Source organism: Crassostrea angulata, chromosome 10 (genome assembly GCF_025612915.1).
Source record: "Crassostrea angulata isolate pt1a10 chromosome 10, ASM2561291v2, whole genome shotgun sequence".
Taxonomy (NCBI): Eukaryota; Metazoa; Mollusca; class Bivalvia; order Ostreida; family Ostreidae; genus Magallana; species Magallana angulata.
Genome location: NC_069120.1, coordinates 42,532,880 through 42,550,694, shown reverse-complemented (window position 1 = coordinate 42,550,694; position 17,815 = coordinate 42,532,880). Strand labels below are relative to the sequence as shown.

The 17,815-nt window shown below is 34.0% G+C and overlaps 2 protein-coding genes across 7 annotated transcripts in view; one reads left to right on the top strand and one right to left on the bottom strand.

Annotated features, from left to right (window-relative positions):
• The first annotated feature begins 4,933 nt into the window (after positions 1 to 4,933).
• The window catches only part of LOC128168021 (uncharacterized), a 41,677-nt gene continuing 28,795 nt past the window's right edge, over positions 4,934 to 17,815 (top strand). The window contains exon 1 of the mRNA XM_052834078.1: positions 4,934 to 5,015. Within this exon, the coding sequence (XP_052690038.1) occupies positions 4,983 to 5,015 (33 nt within the window). The 5' untranslated portion in view covers positions 4,934 to 4,982. The remainder of the gene's footprint in view (positions 5,016 to 17,815) is intronic.
• On the bottom strand, positions 7,079 to 12,854 carry LOC128168022 (uncharacterized). Of its 6 annotated transcripts, none has more exons than XM_052834081.1 (4): positions 12,583 to 12,854; positions 10,688 to 11,065; positions 8,402 to 8,473; positions 7,079 to 7,636 (listed from the first exon to the last, which is right to left on the bottom strand). In XM_052834081.1, the coding sequence occupies exons 2-4, from the start codon at positions 11,061 to 11,063 to the stop codon at positions 7,617 to 7,619; spliced, it is 468 nt and encodes a 155-aa protein (XP_052690041.1). In that variant the 5' UTR covers positions 11,064 to 11,065; positions 12,583 to 12,854; the 3' UTR covers positions 7,079 to 7,616. The 6 variants fall into 6 exon arrangements, 4 of the variants coding, with proteins under 4 accessions (XP_052690041.1, XP_052690042.1, XP_052690040.1 ...); XR_008241283.1 differs by lacking the exon at positions 12,583 to 12,854 and adding an exon at positions 11,863 to 12,574 and having other exon boundaries at positions 7,082 to 7,636; XM_052834082.1 differs by lacking the exon at positions 8,402 to 8,473 and having other exon boundaries at positions 7,080 to 7,636.

Genomic DNA, 17,815 nt, shown 5'->3' with positions numbered 1-17,815 from the left:
GTTACCAAGGGAGAATTTGCTCTTTCCCTTCTTGGGTATACAATTTATAATTCCTTGTTTCTGAGTAAAGGACAATTGTCCTACCTTATATCTATGATTTAAAGATCCAACAACAAAGGGGCCTATTTTATTCCAAAACACTTTTAAAAATTCAACTGTAAACCCATCACTGCCTGGACTTTTATTGTTTGACATACTATTTAAAAAAAAAGAAGCTTCATTATGTGTTATACATCCTTCAATTGATTTTCTTTCATTGTCAGATAATTTAGGGACAGAATAGTCTTTTAGAATGTCACTAAGTGAAATATCTGTACTTTCTGCTATCATCAAATTATTTGCATATAAGTTTTTATAAATTTTTTCCAGTTCATTTAAAATATCATCTTGTTTAACTATTTCTATATGTCCATTATTTTCTGATAATGTTATTTTTGGAATGATTTTACTAGTTCGTTGATTTTGTTCCAAATTTAATGCACTTTGAAAAATATCAAAGTATTTTGATTAAGTCCCAAATCTAACAACATAGAAAAAAATTTCACCTACAAGTGGATTGCCATATATTATGCACTTAACTTAAACGCTGTCACAAACTTATTAAAATAGTAGTTATGACCAATGTTACTCAGGTGAATGATGTGGCTCCTAGGTCTCTGGATTTTTGAAGAAATCAATTTAAAATGCCCTGAAAGTTTCAATCAAAATTATAAATGTACACTCAACAAAACTTCTAGGTGTTTACCCAGTATAATGTATTTCATATATAAAATTAGCACATTCATTTGTCTTGCCGTCACGGTGACTGATTTCCACATAACTTTCAAATTGTTTAGAACGATGCATTGACCTTGACCTCAAGTTGCGACCCGAGATGTTGAAATTTGCTAAATATCACTAACACTTCTGGTTTGGTCGAATTTTGCTTAGAGCTTTCGGAGTGTTTTATGCTGCCGATGACAATGATATTACGCTTCCAAAATAAAAATTATATTAAAATAGCGTTTCTTTTGGATTGCTTAACATTTAAAACAACGCCGAGGTCAAAATAAACAGCAAATTTAAAGTAAATATACGAACTGTTGTGGAAACAATGCAGACACCAATATTCAAACGGCTCTGGTTGTGTTTGCAGTGATAATTTTGGCCATGTTAAGTGGTTTTCTTTTTAAACAATCACCAAAGACTATTATCAATCACAAAGTTATGGCAATCATATTAAGCATGCGCAGAAAAATACCAATTTTATGTTTTGACGTTTCGTCACGGGTAAATGCTTTCAATCGGTGATGTTTTATTTTTTTTTTCTGTGCTATTGATGAGAAGAGATATCAGTTACAAAGTGTTGAAAATTTCACATCAATTTATTTCGTAATTTCAAAATTTTTTTTTTTTATTAGAATGAACACTTAGAAGTTTTGTTGAGTGTATATTGCTAAAAAAAATCTGAACAACACAAGAGTATTCTTGTCAGTCTGGTTACACATAATTCATTTTAAATTGTGTTTATGAAAATGAATAATATATATTTTTTAAGCGAATTGCCAATGTCCATGTGATAGAGTGAATGAAAAAAAAGAACCATTCAAATAAGAAACTGTCAAAAATTATCAAAGAAATGAAAAAATCAGCTAAGTTCAACCAAAGCTTATCTGTCTCACACTCTCCAGAAGAAAATTAGCGTGGTGGATAACCGACCGTCAGCCAAGTCCATAAGCTATGTTGGAGCGATACTCTAAGCTTTAGTCTTTGGTCTGCTTTCCGTCTGCTTCTGGGATTGGATATTGTCACTCTAAAGCAACAAATAGTCACGTTCTTTAAAAATCCTAGAAGTTTGATTTGCTAAAACACACAGGATATATACTGGGGGTGGTTTTTTTTTGGAGAATAAATACATTTTTCAAGAAAAGGACCTCTGTGAAAATATACTGTAAATCCGTTTTAAGCGTGTCACAAAATTTGCCAAATATAGGGAGAATGTGTAACTTTTTTATTTTACATCAGTCAATCTTTGCGATTTAAAAAGTTTTTAGCAAACAATCACGAATGTAATTTTTGCAAAACGAATATTGTGCAATGCAAAAATAACTGTGAAAATTACTGTGACATTGGGCACACGACGGGTGTGCCCGGTCAGCAGAGAATGCTTATTCCTCCTAGGCACCTGATCCTACCTCTATCTTTATGGAGGTCCGTGTTCCTCTGCTTTGAATTTGTATTTCGTTTTTAGCTCACCTGAGCTGAAAGCTCAAGTGAGCTATTCTGATCACATTTTGTCTGTCGTCCGTCTGTCTGTCCGTCTGTCCGTCCGTCTGTCCGTAAACTTTTCACATTTTCAACATCTTCTCAAGAACTACTGGGCCAATTTCAACCAAACATGGCACAAATCATCCTTAGGCAAAGGGGATTCAAAGTTGTGAAAATTAAGGGCCACACCCGTTTTCAAAGGGAGATAATTAGAAATTAAAGAAAAATTTCGAGAAATTTTCAAAAATCTTCTCAAGAACCAGAAAGCCAGGAAAGCTGTAACTTTTGTGGAAGCATCCTCAGGTAGTGTAGATTCAAAGTTGTGAAATTCATGACCCCCGGGGGTAGGGTGGGGCCACAATGGGGGGTCGAAGTCTTGCATAGGAATATATAGAGTAAATCTTTAAAAATCTTCTCCTCAGAAACTAACCAGCCAGGAAAGCTGAAACTTGTGTGGAAGCATCCTCAGGTAGTGTAGATTCAAAGTTGTGAAATTCATGACCCCCGGGGGTAGGGTGGGGCCACAATGGGGGGTCGAAGTTTTACATAGGAATATATAGAGTAAATCTTTAAAAAATAATTCTTCTCAGAAACTAATCAGCCAGGAAAGCTGAAACTTGTGTGGAAGCATCCTCAAGAAGTGTAGATTCAAAGCTGTGAAAATCGTGACCCCTGGGGGTAGGGTGGGGCAACAATAGGGGGTCTAAGTGTTTCATAGGAATATATAGAGTAAATCTTTAAAAATCTTCTTCTTAGAAACTAATCAGCCAGGAAAGCTGAAACTTGTGTGGAAGCATCCTCAGGTAGTGTAGATTCAAAGTTGTGAAAATCATGACCCCTGGGGGTAGGGTGGGGCCACAATGGGGGCTCGAAAATTTACACAGGAATATATAGAGTAAATCTTTAAAAATCTTCTTCTTAGAAAATAATCAGCCAGTAAAGCTGAAACTTGTGTGGAAGCATCCTCAAGAAGTGTAGATTTAAAGTTGTAAAAATCGTGACCCCTGGGGGTAGGGTGGGGCCACAATAGGGGGTCGAAATTTTACATAGGAATATATAGAGTAAATCTTTAAAAATCTTCTTCTCAGAAACTAATCAGCCAGATGATTCTTTATAATTGTTAAGACTTTTGCTCCAGGACAATTCTTCGGCCTCACAAGAAGGTTCAGAGTTTGATGTAGCTTTATATCCCATATATAAACAATTGTTAAGGATCTTTTTGAGAACTGCAATACTCAACATGTGATGTGACTATAAAATCATCCTGTTAGAAAAGGGACTAATGATTATAAACATAAGAATATCCAGGGGGAAAAGTGGATTTTATTTATACAAGATCTACATGTATTATTGTACATTGTCCAGATTGTTTGTATTATGACTCCATTAAGCTGATTTTATCATACCTATTGTTCCTCAGGTGAGCGATGTGGCCCATGGGCCTCTTGTATGATTTTTTGAGATGGTTGGCAGTTTGTTATTGTAATTGTTCATTGGAATACGGTACCGGGGTATATCAAGATGTTAAAGTAAAGAAATATTAAATTTTCCATAAACGTTAATACTTTACTTTATCATTTTATACATCGTGTAATTTTTTTAAAGACGCCAGAGTTCATCTGATGGGAAATTTGTAAAGTATCCAAGCGCCTGAAAGTGACTATTTACACCTTTAGATAGTTTCCCAAATTAACAAATATACTTATTTCTGAAGGGTAACATGATGCACAAGAAATATATAAGGCAAATAGAGGCGAAATTGTGCATTTTTTGTGTAAAAAACCAATGAGTTTCAGAGAATTTATTAAACACCTAAGATAGATTCGAATTACGGATCTGTAGCTCAAAAACCTGATATTCAAACTACTGAGCTAAAATGCTATGCAACTAAATTGATTGAAGCAAACAATTTTCTTCATTGTTCACTTTTGAAACTTTACAGTGTTTATTATGCCCTTTGAAACAACACGTGGTGTTCTAAAAATCTAGAATGTTGCTTGCTTTAATTGTCTTTTAATGGGGTGTGTAAAACCATGACTTTATCAATTATATATCAAACATGGTGTTTTAAATTCTTAATTTATGGAATAGAAGTCACATCCTTTCGGAACAGGGAGGGTAAAAAATAACCTGTAAATAATAAAAATAACAATATCTAAAATGTGTATACTGTATAGTCTCTTATTTGTTCAATTTTGTTTGACCCTGTAGAGTTCAACATGGAGATATATAGAAAGAAATTGAAGTTCCCATACAAAAACATAATGCAGACAGCCTTTATATTCAATATTTACTTTCAAAATTCCTATTCCTTTAAAATATCTTAGGAAGCATGGTAAATGTGGGTTTATTTTTGATGAATTCTATAGGGGCATATTTTTTCGATGTTTAAATTTACCTTGTGCATCAATCAAAATCATTATCATTCGCTATTTGTTCTATATGCAATACTTAATAATAATAACTTAATAACGATAGTACAATGCTCTCGAATCAGCAGTGAATATTTAGCTACTTGCTTTGTTATTGTATAATCTTCACATCTTTTTGAAGATGTTTTGTTAAAATCGATAAACAGTAATTAATATTTTACTTTTACGTCCAACAAATTCTTTCGTCTCTTTAAACATTATATTGATTATGGACATCTGTCTTTATTTATGATACATAATTGACTGTTACATACCACATTCGCTAAATTGAAGAAAGATGTTCATGAAAATAGGGTTTTGATAATGAATTTAATATACGTTGACAGAATGTTTGAGGTATGTGATAGTTAAGTAATATAGTTTTGTTTCATTCTCTCTCTCTCTCTCTCTCTCTCTCTCTCTCTCTCTCTCTCTCTCTCTCTCTTAAAAAGAAACTAATTATCTCATTTTTTAAACATTGAGACATTATATTGGCATTGTAGGTAAATGAAAATTAATAAAACTTACGTAGTTGAAATATTTCAAACAGCAGTGAGAAAAGACCAGCTAAGAAAGCACAAAGGATTATGCGCGGTATCAGAGCTATTTAAAGGATTGAAAAACATTAAAAAATAAGAAATGATTCAAACAATGAAAAAGGACAGAATTATATCTGCTGAATTAATGTCTTTGGTCAAAACAGGGAAGTATATACTAAAGGATAGGCAACTTCTACATTCGCAATGTTCACTTCCCAAACTATCACGCGAGCCTTGACAAGTTATTAAAACTCTGTTCAATCCCAGTAAAATATGTCGGGTTTTCTTAGATCATATTTCTTTCTTTTGTTAAAAGGGATAAGTTTTTATTCATACATTTTAATCATATGTTGTATATGAATTAGATACAAAGAAAATAAACATCGATTTTTACCTAACCCGTAATCTTGGAAATGGGGAAGTATTAAAAATAATCGTAATTATGATCAGTTCACGGTTAAAAAGTTCAAATAACAATTTTAGAATAACTTTTAGAAGGTATTTAAAAAGGTTTATAACGATATATCTGGTAACATCATAGATATTTGAGATTACAAATGACCTACGAAATCACGTTCCGCATGATTTCGAGGAGACTGACGACAGTTGCTTATCTCGTTAGTGTTTAAGTCCAAGGCAAAACCGACAAATAATTCTTTCCTCCCGTTTGTTTCATATGCTATCTGTAATCTGTAACCTTTTATAGAAGAGTTATCAGCAGATATTGATTTGTACATGTACAAAGCATGTATTTTTTCTTTTTGATCAAATATTTTTGTGATAAAAAGTTTATTGGGCGGAATCACACAAAAATTGTAATTATATATCCTGTAGTACTTTATATTATTACGGTACTTAAATTAGTAAGAATACTGCTAAGATTTAAGCGATCTTATTGACTTTTCTTCCACATTATCTGTCTGCAAGTGACGCTGTTTAAAAAGCAATTAATTTCATTCTTTGCTTCCTTAAGAGGGAATTTAAAAAAAAAATGAAAAATATCGATATCGTCTGTTCACTTTGTAACTTCTATAACCGACTGGCTTATATTGTGGGTGTTGATATGTGCGCTAATTCCTGATAAATACAGAAACCCTCATTATTTAAGGTTTTTGTGTAATTACATGTTAGATTACCATTCGCAGCGATAACGTTACATTTTGTATTCAACTGTGAAATCGAACAATCAAATGCATTTGTATGCAGTAAAGTAATTGCAAAAGCTTAATGTACACTTACTTTAAAAAATGAATAAATGCTATGGGACCGTCACAGTAATTAAAAGAGTTTGGGTGATTTTAAATGATTTATATATTAAGAAAAGTTCTATGGGTATGCTTTTAGATAGTCATTGTTAAAATGAGTGTACAATGCATCAAAAGAGTGTACAGATTAGGGTTTTATAATTAATATCTACATTTTGTACTACATGTAACAAAAACAATTTCGATATAACAACAAATGGCATTTTGCCTGATATATGCTTGTTCAGCAATAGCACGTGATTGCTTTGTGGCACTTTATAATATAAAGTAAAAAAAAATTGTATCATGCATCAAAAGTAGACTATTGTGTGAGATTAGATATTTAGAATATATGTGGAATGTACCGTATCTTTTCTTCAGAATTACAAGCTACATTAAAGACAATGCCCTGATCATATCAAGTGATCCTTAAACGCAAACAGCAAAAGAGATAATATTCTGACAATGATTGAAGTAACAGATCGATTAAAGATATGGTTGGTAACTGCAGTGCATGTTTAACACATGAACAAACCTCGTAAATAAATGATAATTTACGTCATAACCTCACTGCCAATGAGCAAAGTTGGAACATATTTATTTGAGGTTAACGATCGCCATTTTTTTATTATGGTTAAAATTTTTCAGACACTTCTTTAAAGTTAAAAAAATAGGAAAGGGTCGCAAGACCAAAACCTGTAAAGAAATGACAGTGTATAATGGACATACTGGTAGGTGGCAATGATCAATAGTTTGCGTAGAGTTCAAGAATTTTCTAAGATCATTTGGAATTGAACACATCACTTCATTGTTTCTATTGAAGCGGAAGTAGTTATTAAAATCAATCATCCCTGTCGGTTCCCTAGATGATAATTCTGACTTCCTGTTATTACCCTTTTGCCATGTGATTAATGCTTCGGAAAACAGTACGGAGTATACTGTTTATCACGTGTCAAGAGGTATATAAAGCGAGAGAAAGTCTTCGGAATGAAGTCGGCAACCCAAGGTATTTTTGTAAGTTAGGTCTTACGTGCCTAAATAAGTCACTAGGATTGATACCGTGTTATTGTCGACTTAAAGAAAGTCAAATCGGGCTTACGCGCTTCATTGGTGTTGGCTTACAACAAAGCACAGTAGAAAGTTCTCCCGTTTTATTGAATTGAAGTTTCAGTTCGTTATAGGTCAGGTTGAGCAGCTGTAAAAAAGAAAAAACTCAAAAGCGTTACACTTTATCCACAATCCAGTAGAAAAGCAAGTCTTTAAAGGTTGATGAAGATCTTGTACATAAATGAGCACATCTCGCCATCGCCTCTACATTAACAATATGTAACTGTCAAGACCATTGTTAAAATATATAGAGCCTGGACATGATGTACACTTTAGTTAACCTTATCTATAAAACATTCCTATTCTTAAATATTCTTAAATTGGGTCTGTTTCTGATAACCAATCGAGTAAAAACATTTTAACGGCCAAAAACATGTTGCGAAATACGTTCGTCGTAGAACCAACAAAAGGATGTACAAATCTTATTAACAAAATAAAAACCATTAACCAATGAAAACAATAGAGGATCCATATGCATACGTCATTCATCCAAATGAAGTTCTTGTTCCAACACCTCGATGTTGTATAGGAAAACTCGTAGATGTTGAATAGGAAAACTTTTTTATATTGAACTTTTATAATGATCGCCCTTTGCAATTTCTCATACTTTTGTAGAGGTTGCAAATCAACTGTTGTAAGTTTTTCTGTATATTTTATTTACTACACTGTTCTTCAGTGTGATCCATTTTTTTTACCTTTTAAAAAACAGTTGTAACATTACCCATAACTTTTTTTATGTAAAACTTCTTCGCTCTTAAAAATACTGCCAACAATGAAGCTAGGTTTTTTGCCAATAAAAGATTCTTAGTTGCTGGCAATAGAGAACTTTGAAGCAGTTTCAATGACTCCGTACTTAAATGATCATTAGTTCTGGTGGAATGGGAGTTTCTTCCAGGTCCAACCATGGAGCCTTTTGACGTACTTCCTGAAATTTAAGTCGAGACAATCCATCAGCTATGACATTAACTTTTCCTGGAATATGTTCAGCTTTAAAATGGATGTTTTTGCACATGCACACAACCACTAATCTTCGCACCAAACGCATTATAGTGGGTTCTTTAGATGTTTGCCTATTAATTACACAAGTGATAGCAGCATTGTCGGTGAGAAATAACACATTCTTGTTTTCTAAGAGATCACCCCACAACTCTAACGCTATAACAATAGGAAATAACTCTTTTATGGCAATTTGCAAGTGACTCATTGTAGCAGGCCATTCATTTGCAAACCATTTTGATCCTAATACACCCGCAAAACCTAGGGATCCGGAAGCATCAGTATACAATTTCAAATGATCAGAAGAAATGAAAGTGTCATCTTTGAAAACTGACTTGTTATTGAAATTCTCTATGAATAACAACCAAGCTTTTATATCCAGCCGAGCTTCCTTTTTGATCCTCACTCGAAAGTAATGGGGTTTGGGGGGACCTTTGGTAAGATCAGTTAAGCGTCTCAAAAAAGCTCTCCCAGGGCAAATAACAGATGTGGCAAAATTCAATAACCCTAATAATGATCTCAGTTCTGTTAAGGTCACCTTTTTCTTCTTAACAAAATATTGTAATTTTTCGCGAATCTTTTCTACCTTTTCCTTTGGTAGTCTGCACTCCATAGCTACCGAGTCAATTTCAATACCATATATTGTTATGACTGTTGATGGAAGCACTGTCTTTTCATGTTTTATTGGAACCCCTATATCTGAGCACAAAGAAATAAACTGTGACAAATCTTGAACACAACTCTGGGAACCTTGTTTTCCAAAGAAGAAAAAATCATCTATCATGTGTGACATTCCCTGTGTATGGGATTTATTACACATAATCCATTGTAACGCACAACTGAAAGTCTCAAAAATCCTACAACTACTTCTAGCCCCCATGGGCAGGCATCTATCAAAATAGAATTCATCATTCCAAGAAAATCCCAATAATTTAAAGCAACTCGGATGGATCGGAATAACCCGAAATGCATCTTCTAAATCCGTTTTTGCCATTAGACAGCCCTGACCAAACTTTTTAACTAAATCTATAACTGAATAGATTGTGTCATACTGAACTTTTGCTTCTTCATCTGGGATATGAGAATTGACTGAATCAGATGCTGGAAATGAGAGATCATGAATCAACCTGAATTTTCCAGGTGTGGATTTTGGTATCAAACCTAATGGGGAGCAAACTAAGTCAGGAAATGGTAAATCTTTAAAGGGACCTTCTATCCTTCCTAAATGCAGTCCAACTTTTAACTTTTCGTGAACGAGATCAAAATTTTTTTGAATGGAGGAATGATTTTTACATAATCTCTTTTCTGGAGAGGTAACACAACCTAATTTGAATCCTTGAGAAAACCCGTCAATCAGGTATTGTTTGAGATGTGGGTCATAACCATCTAAATAATAATGGAGTTTACACGGGTTTACTGGGCTGGGAAGATTTGGGTTTTTGGAGATTATTATGGGATTTTGTGGATTGACCACCAAATTGAGTGGGTGGGTTTTTTGCTTTTGAACATTGAAATCTGGGGTGGGGGTCTTTACAATAGAGGCAGATATGTTTGAATGTACACGGGGAAGAGAGACATGGCTGACCGTTGTTGTACGCATAACATGGTTTTCCTCGAAAGGACTGCATTCGCGTCTTATTTGAGGGATGAAAATTGTTCGGAGTCGATTTTGGGATAGTTGTTGCTCGAACCATAAGTTCCCCCAAAGGTTGTTGCCAAGGGAGAGAATTGAATTCCCAAAGCATTCTAAAATTCTCATCATAATATTGCCAAGCCATGTCACCATTTGTAGCATGAATTTGTCTAACTGTCGACATGTATTTTAACAAATGGGGTGCTTCATCTGACTTAACCTCAAGATAGACTGATGCAAAATTTAAAAAAGCATTCGTCCACTGATATATGGATAAGGGGTTTTTCTTACCCCTTTGAGATGCAACAGTGATGCTCCCCTGCTCTACCTGCAAAGATAATTTGTCTTCTTGGAAATCGGGTAGTAAAGTGTGCACATCAACAAATTTGTTGGCCCAAATTTTTTGTTTTATTCTAAGCGGCACAGTTGCCCCCAAAGGAATTCCTGCGGATAGATGCAGGGGAGCAACACTGTTCAATGAGGCTTTGTCTCCTACAGAGAGAGACTCACCTCCAAATAGCTGATCTAACGCTAACAAAAAAGAGGACTGGGCTGTTTCATGCATATTCAAAGATGAATTCATTGCATGTTGTACATGCATCTCTCCTGCTGATGCATTCTGAGGCTCGATGGTGGGTGGCTGCAAGGTGGGCTGTTCCACATCGTTGTCGACCACTATGCCTGAACTCCCTGAAGTATCAGAACTTGGATTATCTTGGATTAGTTGTGGTCCTGGTCTATTTTGTTTCCTAATGATGGCATCTGCCAATTTATCGTAATCGATTTGCGTGTTGTCCACTGGATCCAACACTCTCTTGGTTCGCTTTGTCTTTGTAATAGCCATGGCACTCGTAGGAACCTCCGTTCTCTGTCGTTTTCTCGGCATCTCTGAAATAATGTGTAAACATAAGAGAACCCGATTTGTTGCAATGGGAAGAGAGAAAAAAAGAAAAAAATGTAACCTATGAAATATTGGTAGATCTCAAATCATTGCTTTATGATTTAAGTCATGAAATACTAAAATATTAATGATTAGCTTTATTTGTACAGAACTTTAGTTTTAGGATTATACTACGAGATAAAATTTTGACATGAATCCAGGTTAATTGTTCTTTTATAATTGTGAAAACAACCAGAATACAGGTACACAAGTCAAGACTTCCAAAATTTTGATCCCATAAAATTTTCAGATACAGACAGGATCATATGTACAAGGACCTGTACAAGTATTTTCGTCAAAGTTTTAAAGCTAAATAATTGTTTAAAATCTAGAAAATCAGTCTGTATAACAAAAATGATCCTTCAAATGGGTATAATGTACCTATAAAGAAATTTTTATTTAGGTTGAGTACAGGATTATATCATTTGTAATCCAAAGTTTGCACTTACAACCATCAGAGACAAGAATAGGCACAAAATACAGAATCACAGACTGAATGTGAGCTCATTAAGTGAATATGGTGAAACAAAAAAATGATCCTTTAAATGGGTATAATGTACCTATAAAGATTTTTTGTTTCATTTAGGTTGAGTACAGGATTATATCATTTGTAATCCAAAGTTTGCACTTACAACCATCAGAGACAAAAATAGGTACAAAATACAGAATCACAGACTGAATACAAGCTCATTAAGTGAATATGATAAGACATGACTCTTCAACAAATTACTTGTTAACTGATTACCGATCAAGAAGTTTTGATGCCCTCAAGATTGCTCTTTTTACACTCTGTAAGTACTTGTGCATGTGTTTCTTATCTGTGGCAGTACATCTTATATGCACGCCATCATTTGCCAAAAATTCAAGGCTAGGACTCCAGAATCTATGGTGATGATGGAATATTATTTTTGTTTGAGAATTACTACACCAGTCCTGCAAATATTTATTCAGTTCGACGACTTTGTCGTTGAATAAACCAGATCTTCTTCTCCATAATAACTGTCCGATCACAACTGTTTTAATATCGCATCCCTCTATCAGAAAATTTGAATAACTAATAATGTCTCGCGATAATTTTTCCACCGCCACTCCATTGTCCAAATCGTTTTCTCCCATCTGAATAAAAACAATGTCCGGTGAGTTTATGAATGACATAAATTGTTCATCTTTTACCAACTTTTTTATCGTCAGTTCTCCCGTAGCACGGAATTCCACACTAAAGTTCTCCGGTTTTAACCTCAAGTTTTCATTTTCCACATCCGTTAAAGAATAGTCTTTCAAACGACGTATAAACGAATGTCCCAACACACACACCCGAATTGGCTCCATTATTTTCAAAACAATCGGTCACGTGACCCACGCTATAAGTCTCCACACAGAAACACAAGCACGATTGAAAATCTGCAAACACACCGAGAGTGCACAAAGTAGCTCATTGATGTAAAAGATTAAGTTAATGTTATACCTGAAGATGGCGAGGATTATAATCCAGACACTCAAGATACAACGCAGAGTAGAGCTAAAATTGTAGAGCTAAAATTACAGCCGCCACTATCGAGAAAACAAAAGAATAATGAAGATGCTGAGCTGTGATTGGCTACAATTGTAAACACTGGGGCCCTACACAGGGTACTTGTTTTAAATACATCTATACATAATTGGGGCCTCCAGTGGGATGTAAAACAAATAGCAATCAAACTTCGAACTTTACATAAAACAATTTATTACCATAAATTTAATTTTTTTGCAAAGAGTCGTTTTTTGTTTTTAATGCTTATGAAAAAGGTATACAATGGTTACAAAACTCCCATCCAATTTTTTATTTACAATTTTCTTAATGGGCATGAATTTCAGATAACGCATTAAAAGGGTTGTGTTCATATCTACAAATCAAACATTTCTATTTGCCATAATCTAGCATAATTTGGCTCAACACTGCAAAAATAATAACAACTAGACACTTGTTGCAAAAGCAACAAAAAGGTCTTCCGTTTTGATATACATGTATCAATTTAACTGTAAGACATTGCTTCTCTTACATGCAAAAAAAGTTGATATGATAATTATTGTGAATGATATATCCAGACGTTACTTACATGTAAAACAACGAGAATGAAAAAGAAATCAATTTTTTAAGTACTTTCTGTGACGACCAGAAGTAACGCCGATCTAATCAAAAATGTTAACCATTTGTACAATCATAAGTCAATCTTGCCTCAAAGTTTGGTTGTTCACGACTCTACCAAATCTAAGATCTCTTTGAAACAATATTTTTTGTCTCGGGACCGAAACGGACGAACGAAAGTGATTAATAAAAACAAAAGCTGGTATTTCTCGTACATTTGCTTAATGTACATCACTGTTTATCAGGCTAGATGAAATTCCAAAAAAGTCAGCTAAACTTGTTAAATACAGGATTTGTTTGAACCCTTCCGGTAAGAACCGGAAGTGACAGTTGGCAAAATTAAACACATCCCCAATCAAAATTCTATCAAACAATCTATGAAAGATTCGTGTCTCAATCACTTACAATGACGAAAATATTGCGGACATCAAATTTGTAAAAAGAAAAGCTACATAGAGATATTTGAGATATCTCACCGGAAGTAAAATTTATTTGCCAATTTAAAATTATATAGATGACATATGTAAGATTGTATACTGATATTTTCATTTTATGTAAAATGAATAAAACAAATTTTTGAAGTGCTTCCGGTGACGACCGGAAGCTACGCCGAACAAAACAAAATAGTGTAAACACATGTACATATATAGGTCTATCATCCCACAAAGTTTGATCGTTCAAGTCGTTACCGTTTTTGAGATCTCCAGGAATCGAGGTTTTTTGTCTCGGGACAGGAAACGGACAAACGGAAGTGCTCAATGTAAATTGTAATTAATATTTTTTTTGTACTTGCCCTTTCTACTTAATTGTTCATCGACTTCACTACAAATATCAAAGGAAAACAGTTAAACTGATAAACAGCTCGATTTGTTTGAACTCTGTCTGTGTGGACCGGAAGTGACAGAAGACAAAACGAAACCGGTTAAACACATCTTCAATCAAATGTCTATCATCCATGAAAGTTTTGTGCTTTGATCGCTGATAGTTTCTGAGATCTCGTTTGTACAAAATGTGTTTCAAAAAAGCTACCTGAGATATTTGAGATATCTCACCGGAAGTAGAATTTTTTTGTTGAGTTAACATCGCATAGACAATCTATGCATAGATTTATACTTATATATTTATTTTATGGAAAAAGAATTTTATGCGAAAAAATAGTTATTTTTGAAGTGCTTCCGGTGACGACAGGAAGTTACGACGAACAAAACAAAATAGTGTGAACACATCTACAGCTATGGGTCTATCATCCCACAAAGTTTGGATGTTCAAGTCTTTACCGTTTTTGAGATTTCGTTGATACAAGCTTTTCCAACGCGGGACAGGAAACGGACAAACGGAAGTGCTCAATCTTAATTGTATTTAATATATCTTGTAAACTTGCCCTTTGTATTTTATTTCTCATCCAGCACACTACAAATATCAATGGAAATAAGTTAAACTGATAAACAGCTCGATTTGTTTGAACTCTTCCTGTGTGGACCGGAAGTGACGGAAGACAAAACGAAACCGGTTAAACACATCTTCAATCAAATGTCTATCATCCATGAAAGTTTTGTGCTTTGATCACTTATAGTTTCTGAGATCTCGTTTGTACAAAATGTGTTTCAAAAAAGCTACCTGAGATATTTGAGATATCTCACCGGAAGTCGAAATTTTTTGTTGAGTTAACATCGCATAGATAACCTATGCATAGAATTATACTTATATATTTATTTTATCGAAAATGAATTTTATGCGAAAAAATAGTTATTTTTGAAGTGCTTCCGGTGACAACCGGAAGTTACGACGAACAAAACAAAATAGTTTAAACACATCTACAACTATAGGTCTATCATCCCTCAAAGTTTGGAGGTTCAAGTCTTTATCGTTTCTGAGATCTCATTGTCCATAGCTTTTTGTCGCGGGACAGGAAACGGACGACAGGAAGTGAATTTTGAAAAAATGAAAAAAACGCCTAGAGATATTATCATTTTCTATCAGTCCTGAAAATTTCAAGAAAATCCATCCCGCCATCTCTGAGAAATCTTGTGGACAAAAAAAGGAAAAAAAAAAATAATAATAACTAGACTCTTGTTGCTATAGCAACAAGAAGGTCTTCCGTTTTTCATGTATTAGTCTGCACAAGAAATCCAGTTATCTTGTAAACAGAAAATGAATATAATATATATAAGTTTTGTGTCTTGATCTATCATAGTTTCTGAGATCTTATTTATTCTTTGTTTTTAAAAAAGAAGGCTATCTGAGATATATGAGATGTCTCACCGGAAGTAGAACATTTTTTTACCATGTGTAGATGACTTTTTGTATTTCTATAGCTAAAATGTTACTTATACGCTAAATAACCAAAATATTTTTAAAAATATCAAAATTGGGTGTACTTCCTGTGAAGACCGGAAGTTACGCCGGATGAAATAAAATAGTGTTAACACGTGTCCATACACAGGTCTATAATCCTACAAAGTTTGGTTGTTGAAGTCGTTACCGTTTTTGAGATCTCGTCGATATAAGGTTTTTTGTCTCCGGACAGGAAACGGACAAACGGAAGTGCTTAATGAAATTTAAATTTTTTATATCTTGTTACTTTCCTCTTTTACATTATTATTCATCGAAGTAGCTAAAACTATCAAATCAAAACAGTTTAACGGATAAACAGTTTGATTTGTTTGAACTCTTCCGCTGTGGACCGGAAGTGACGGAAGACAAAATGAAACTGTTTAAACACATCTTCAATCAAATGTCTATGTTTAGTAAAAGTTTCGTGTCTTGATCACGTACAGTATCTGAGAACTTGCGGGTACAAAATATGTTTTAAAAAAGCTTCCTGAGATAATCGAGATATCTCACCGGAAGTAGAATTTTTTTGTTTATTCAACATTGTATAGATGGCATATGTAAGGATCTATACTAATATCTTTATTCTATGGAAAATAAATTAAATACGTAAAAACAAAAAAATTTGAAGAGCTTCCGGTGACGACCGGAAGTTACGCCGAACAAAACAAAAATGTTTAAACACATCTACAACTATAGGTCTATCATCCCTCAAAGTTTGGATGTTCAAATCTTTATCGTTTCTGAGATCTCGATGTGACAAGCTTTTTGTCGCGGGACAGGAAACGGACGACAGGAAATGAATTTTCAAAAAATGAAAAAATCGCCTAGAGATATGATCATTTTCTATCAATCCAGAAAATTTCAAGTAAATCTATCCAGCCATCTCTGAGATATCTTGTGGACAAAAACTGGGAAAAAAATAATAATAATAATAATAATAAAAAACATTACAATCACTAGAAGGTCTTCCGTTGTAACGGAAGACCTTAATAACTAGACACTTGTTGCAAAAGCAACAAAAAGGTCTTCCGTTTTGATATACATGTATCAATTTAACTGTAAGACATTGCTTCTCTTACATGCAAAAAACAGTTGATATGATAATTATTGTGAATGATATATCCAGACGTTACTTACATGTAAAACAACGAGAATGAAAAAGAAATCATTTTTTTAAGTACTTTCTGTGACGACCGGAAGTAACACCGATCTAAACAAAAATGTTAACCATTTGTACAATCATAAGTCAATCCTTCCTCAAAGTTTGGTTGTTCACGACTCTGCCAAATCTAAGATCTCTTTGAAACAATATTTTTTGTCTCGGGACCGAAACGGACGAACGAAAGTGATTAATAAAAACAAAAGCTGGTATTTCTCGTACATTTGCTTAATGTACATCACTGTTTATCAGGCTAGATGAAATTCCAAGAAAGTCAGCTAAACTTGTTAAAAACAGGATTTGTTTGAACCCTTCCGGTAAGAACCGGAAGTGACAGTTGACAAAATTAAACCCTTTAAACACATCCCCAATCAAAATTCTATCAAACAATCTATGAAAGATTCGTGTCTCAATCACTTACAATGACGAAAATATTGCGGACATCAAATTTGTAAAAAGAAAAGCTACATAGAGATATTTGAGATATCTCACCGGAAGTAAAATTTATTTGCCAATTAAAAATTATATAGATGACATATGTAAGATTGTATACTGATATTTTCATTTTATGAAAATGAATAAAACAAATTGTTGAATTGCTTCCGGTGACGACCGGAAGCTAAGCCGAACAAAACAAAATAGTGTATACACATGTACATACATAGGTCTATCATCCCACAAAGTTTGATCGTTCAAGTCGTTACCGTTTTTGAGATCTCCAGGAATCAAGGTTTTTTGTCTCGGGACAGGAAACGGACAAACGGAAGTGCTCAATGTAAATTGTAATTAAAATTTTTTTGTACTTGCCCTTTCTACTTAATTGTTCATCGACTTCACTACAAATATCAAAGGAAAACAGTTAAACTGATAAACAGCGCGATTTGTTTGAACTCTTCCTGTGTGGACCGGAAGTGACGGAAGACAAAACGAAACCGGTTAAACACATCTACAATCAAATGTCTATCATCCATGAAAGTTTTGTGCTTTGATTGCTTATAGTTTCTGAGATCTCGTTTGTACAAAATGTGTTTCAAAAAAGCTACCTGAGATATTTGAGATATCTCACCGGAAGTAGAATTT

Bases quoted from the DNA above. Each gene is read 5' to 3' on its own strand.
- LOC128168022 (XM_052834079.1), bottom strand. From the start codon at position 11,063: ATGCCGAGAAAACGACAGAGAACGGAGGTTCCTACGAGTGCCATGGCT.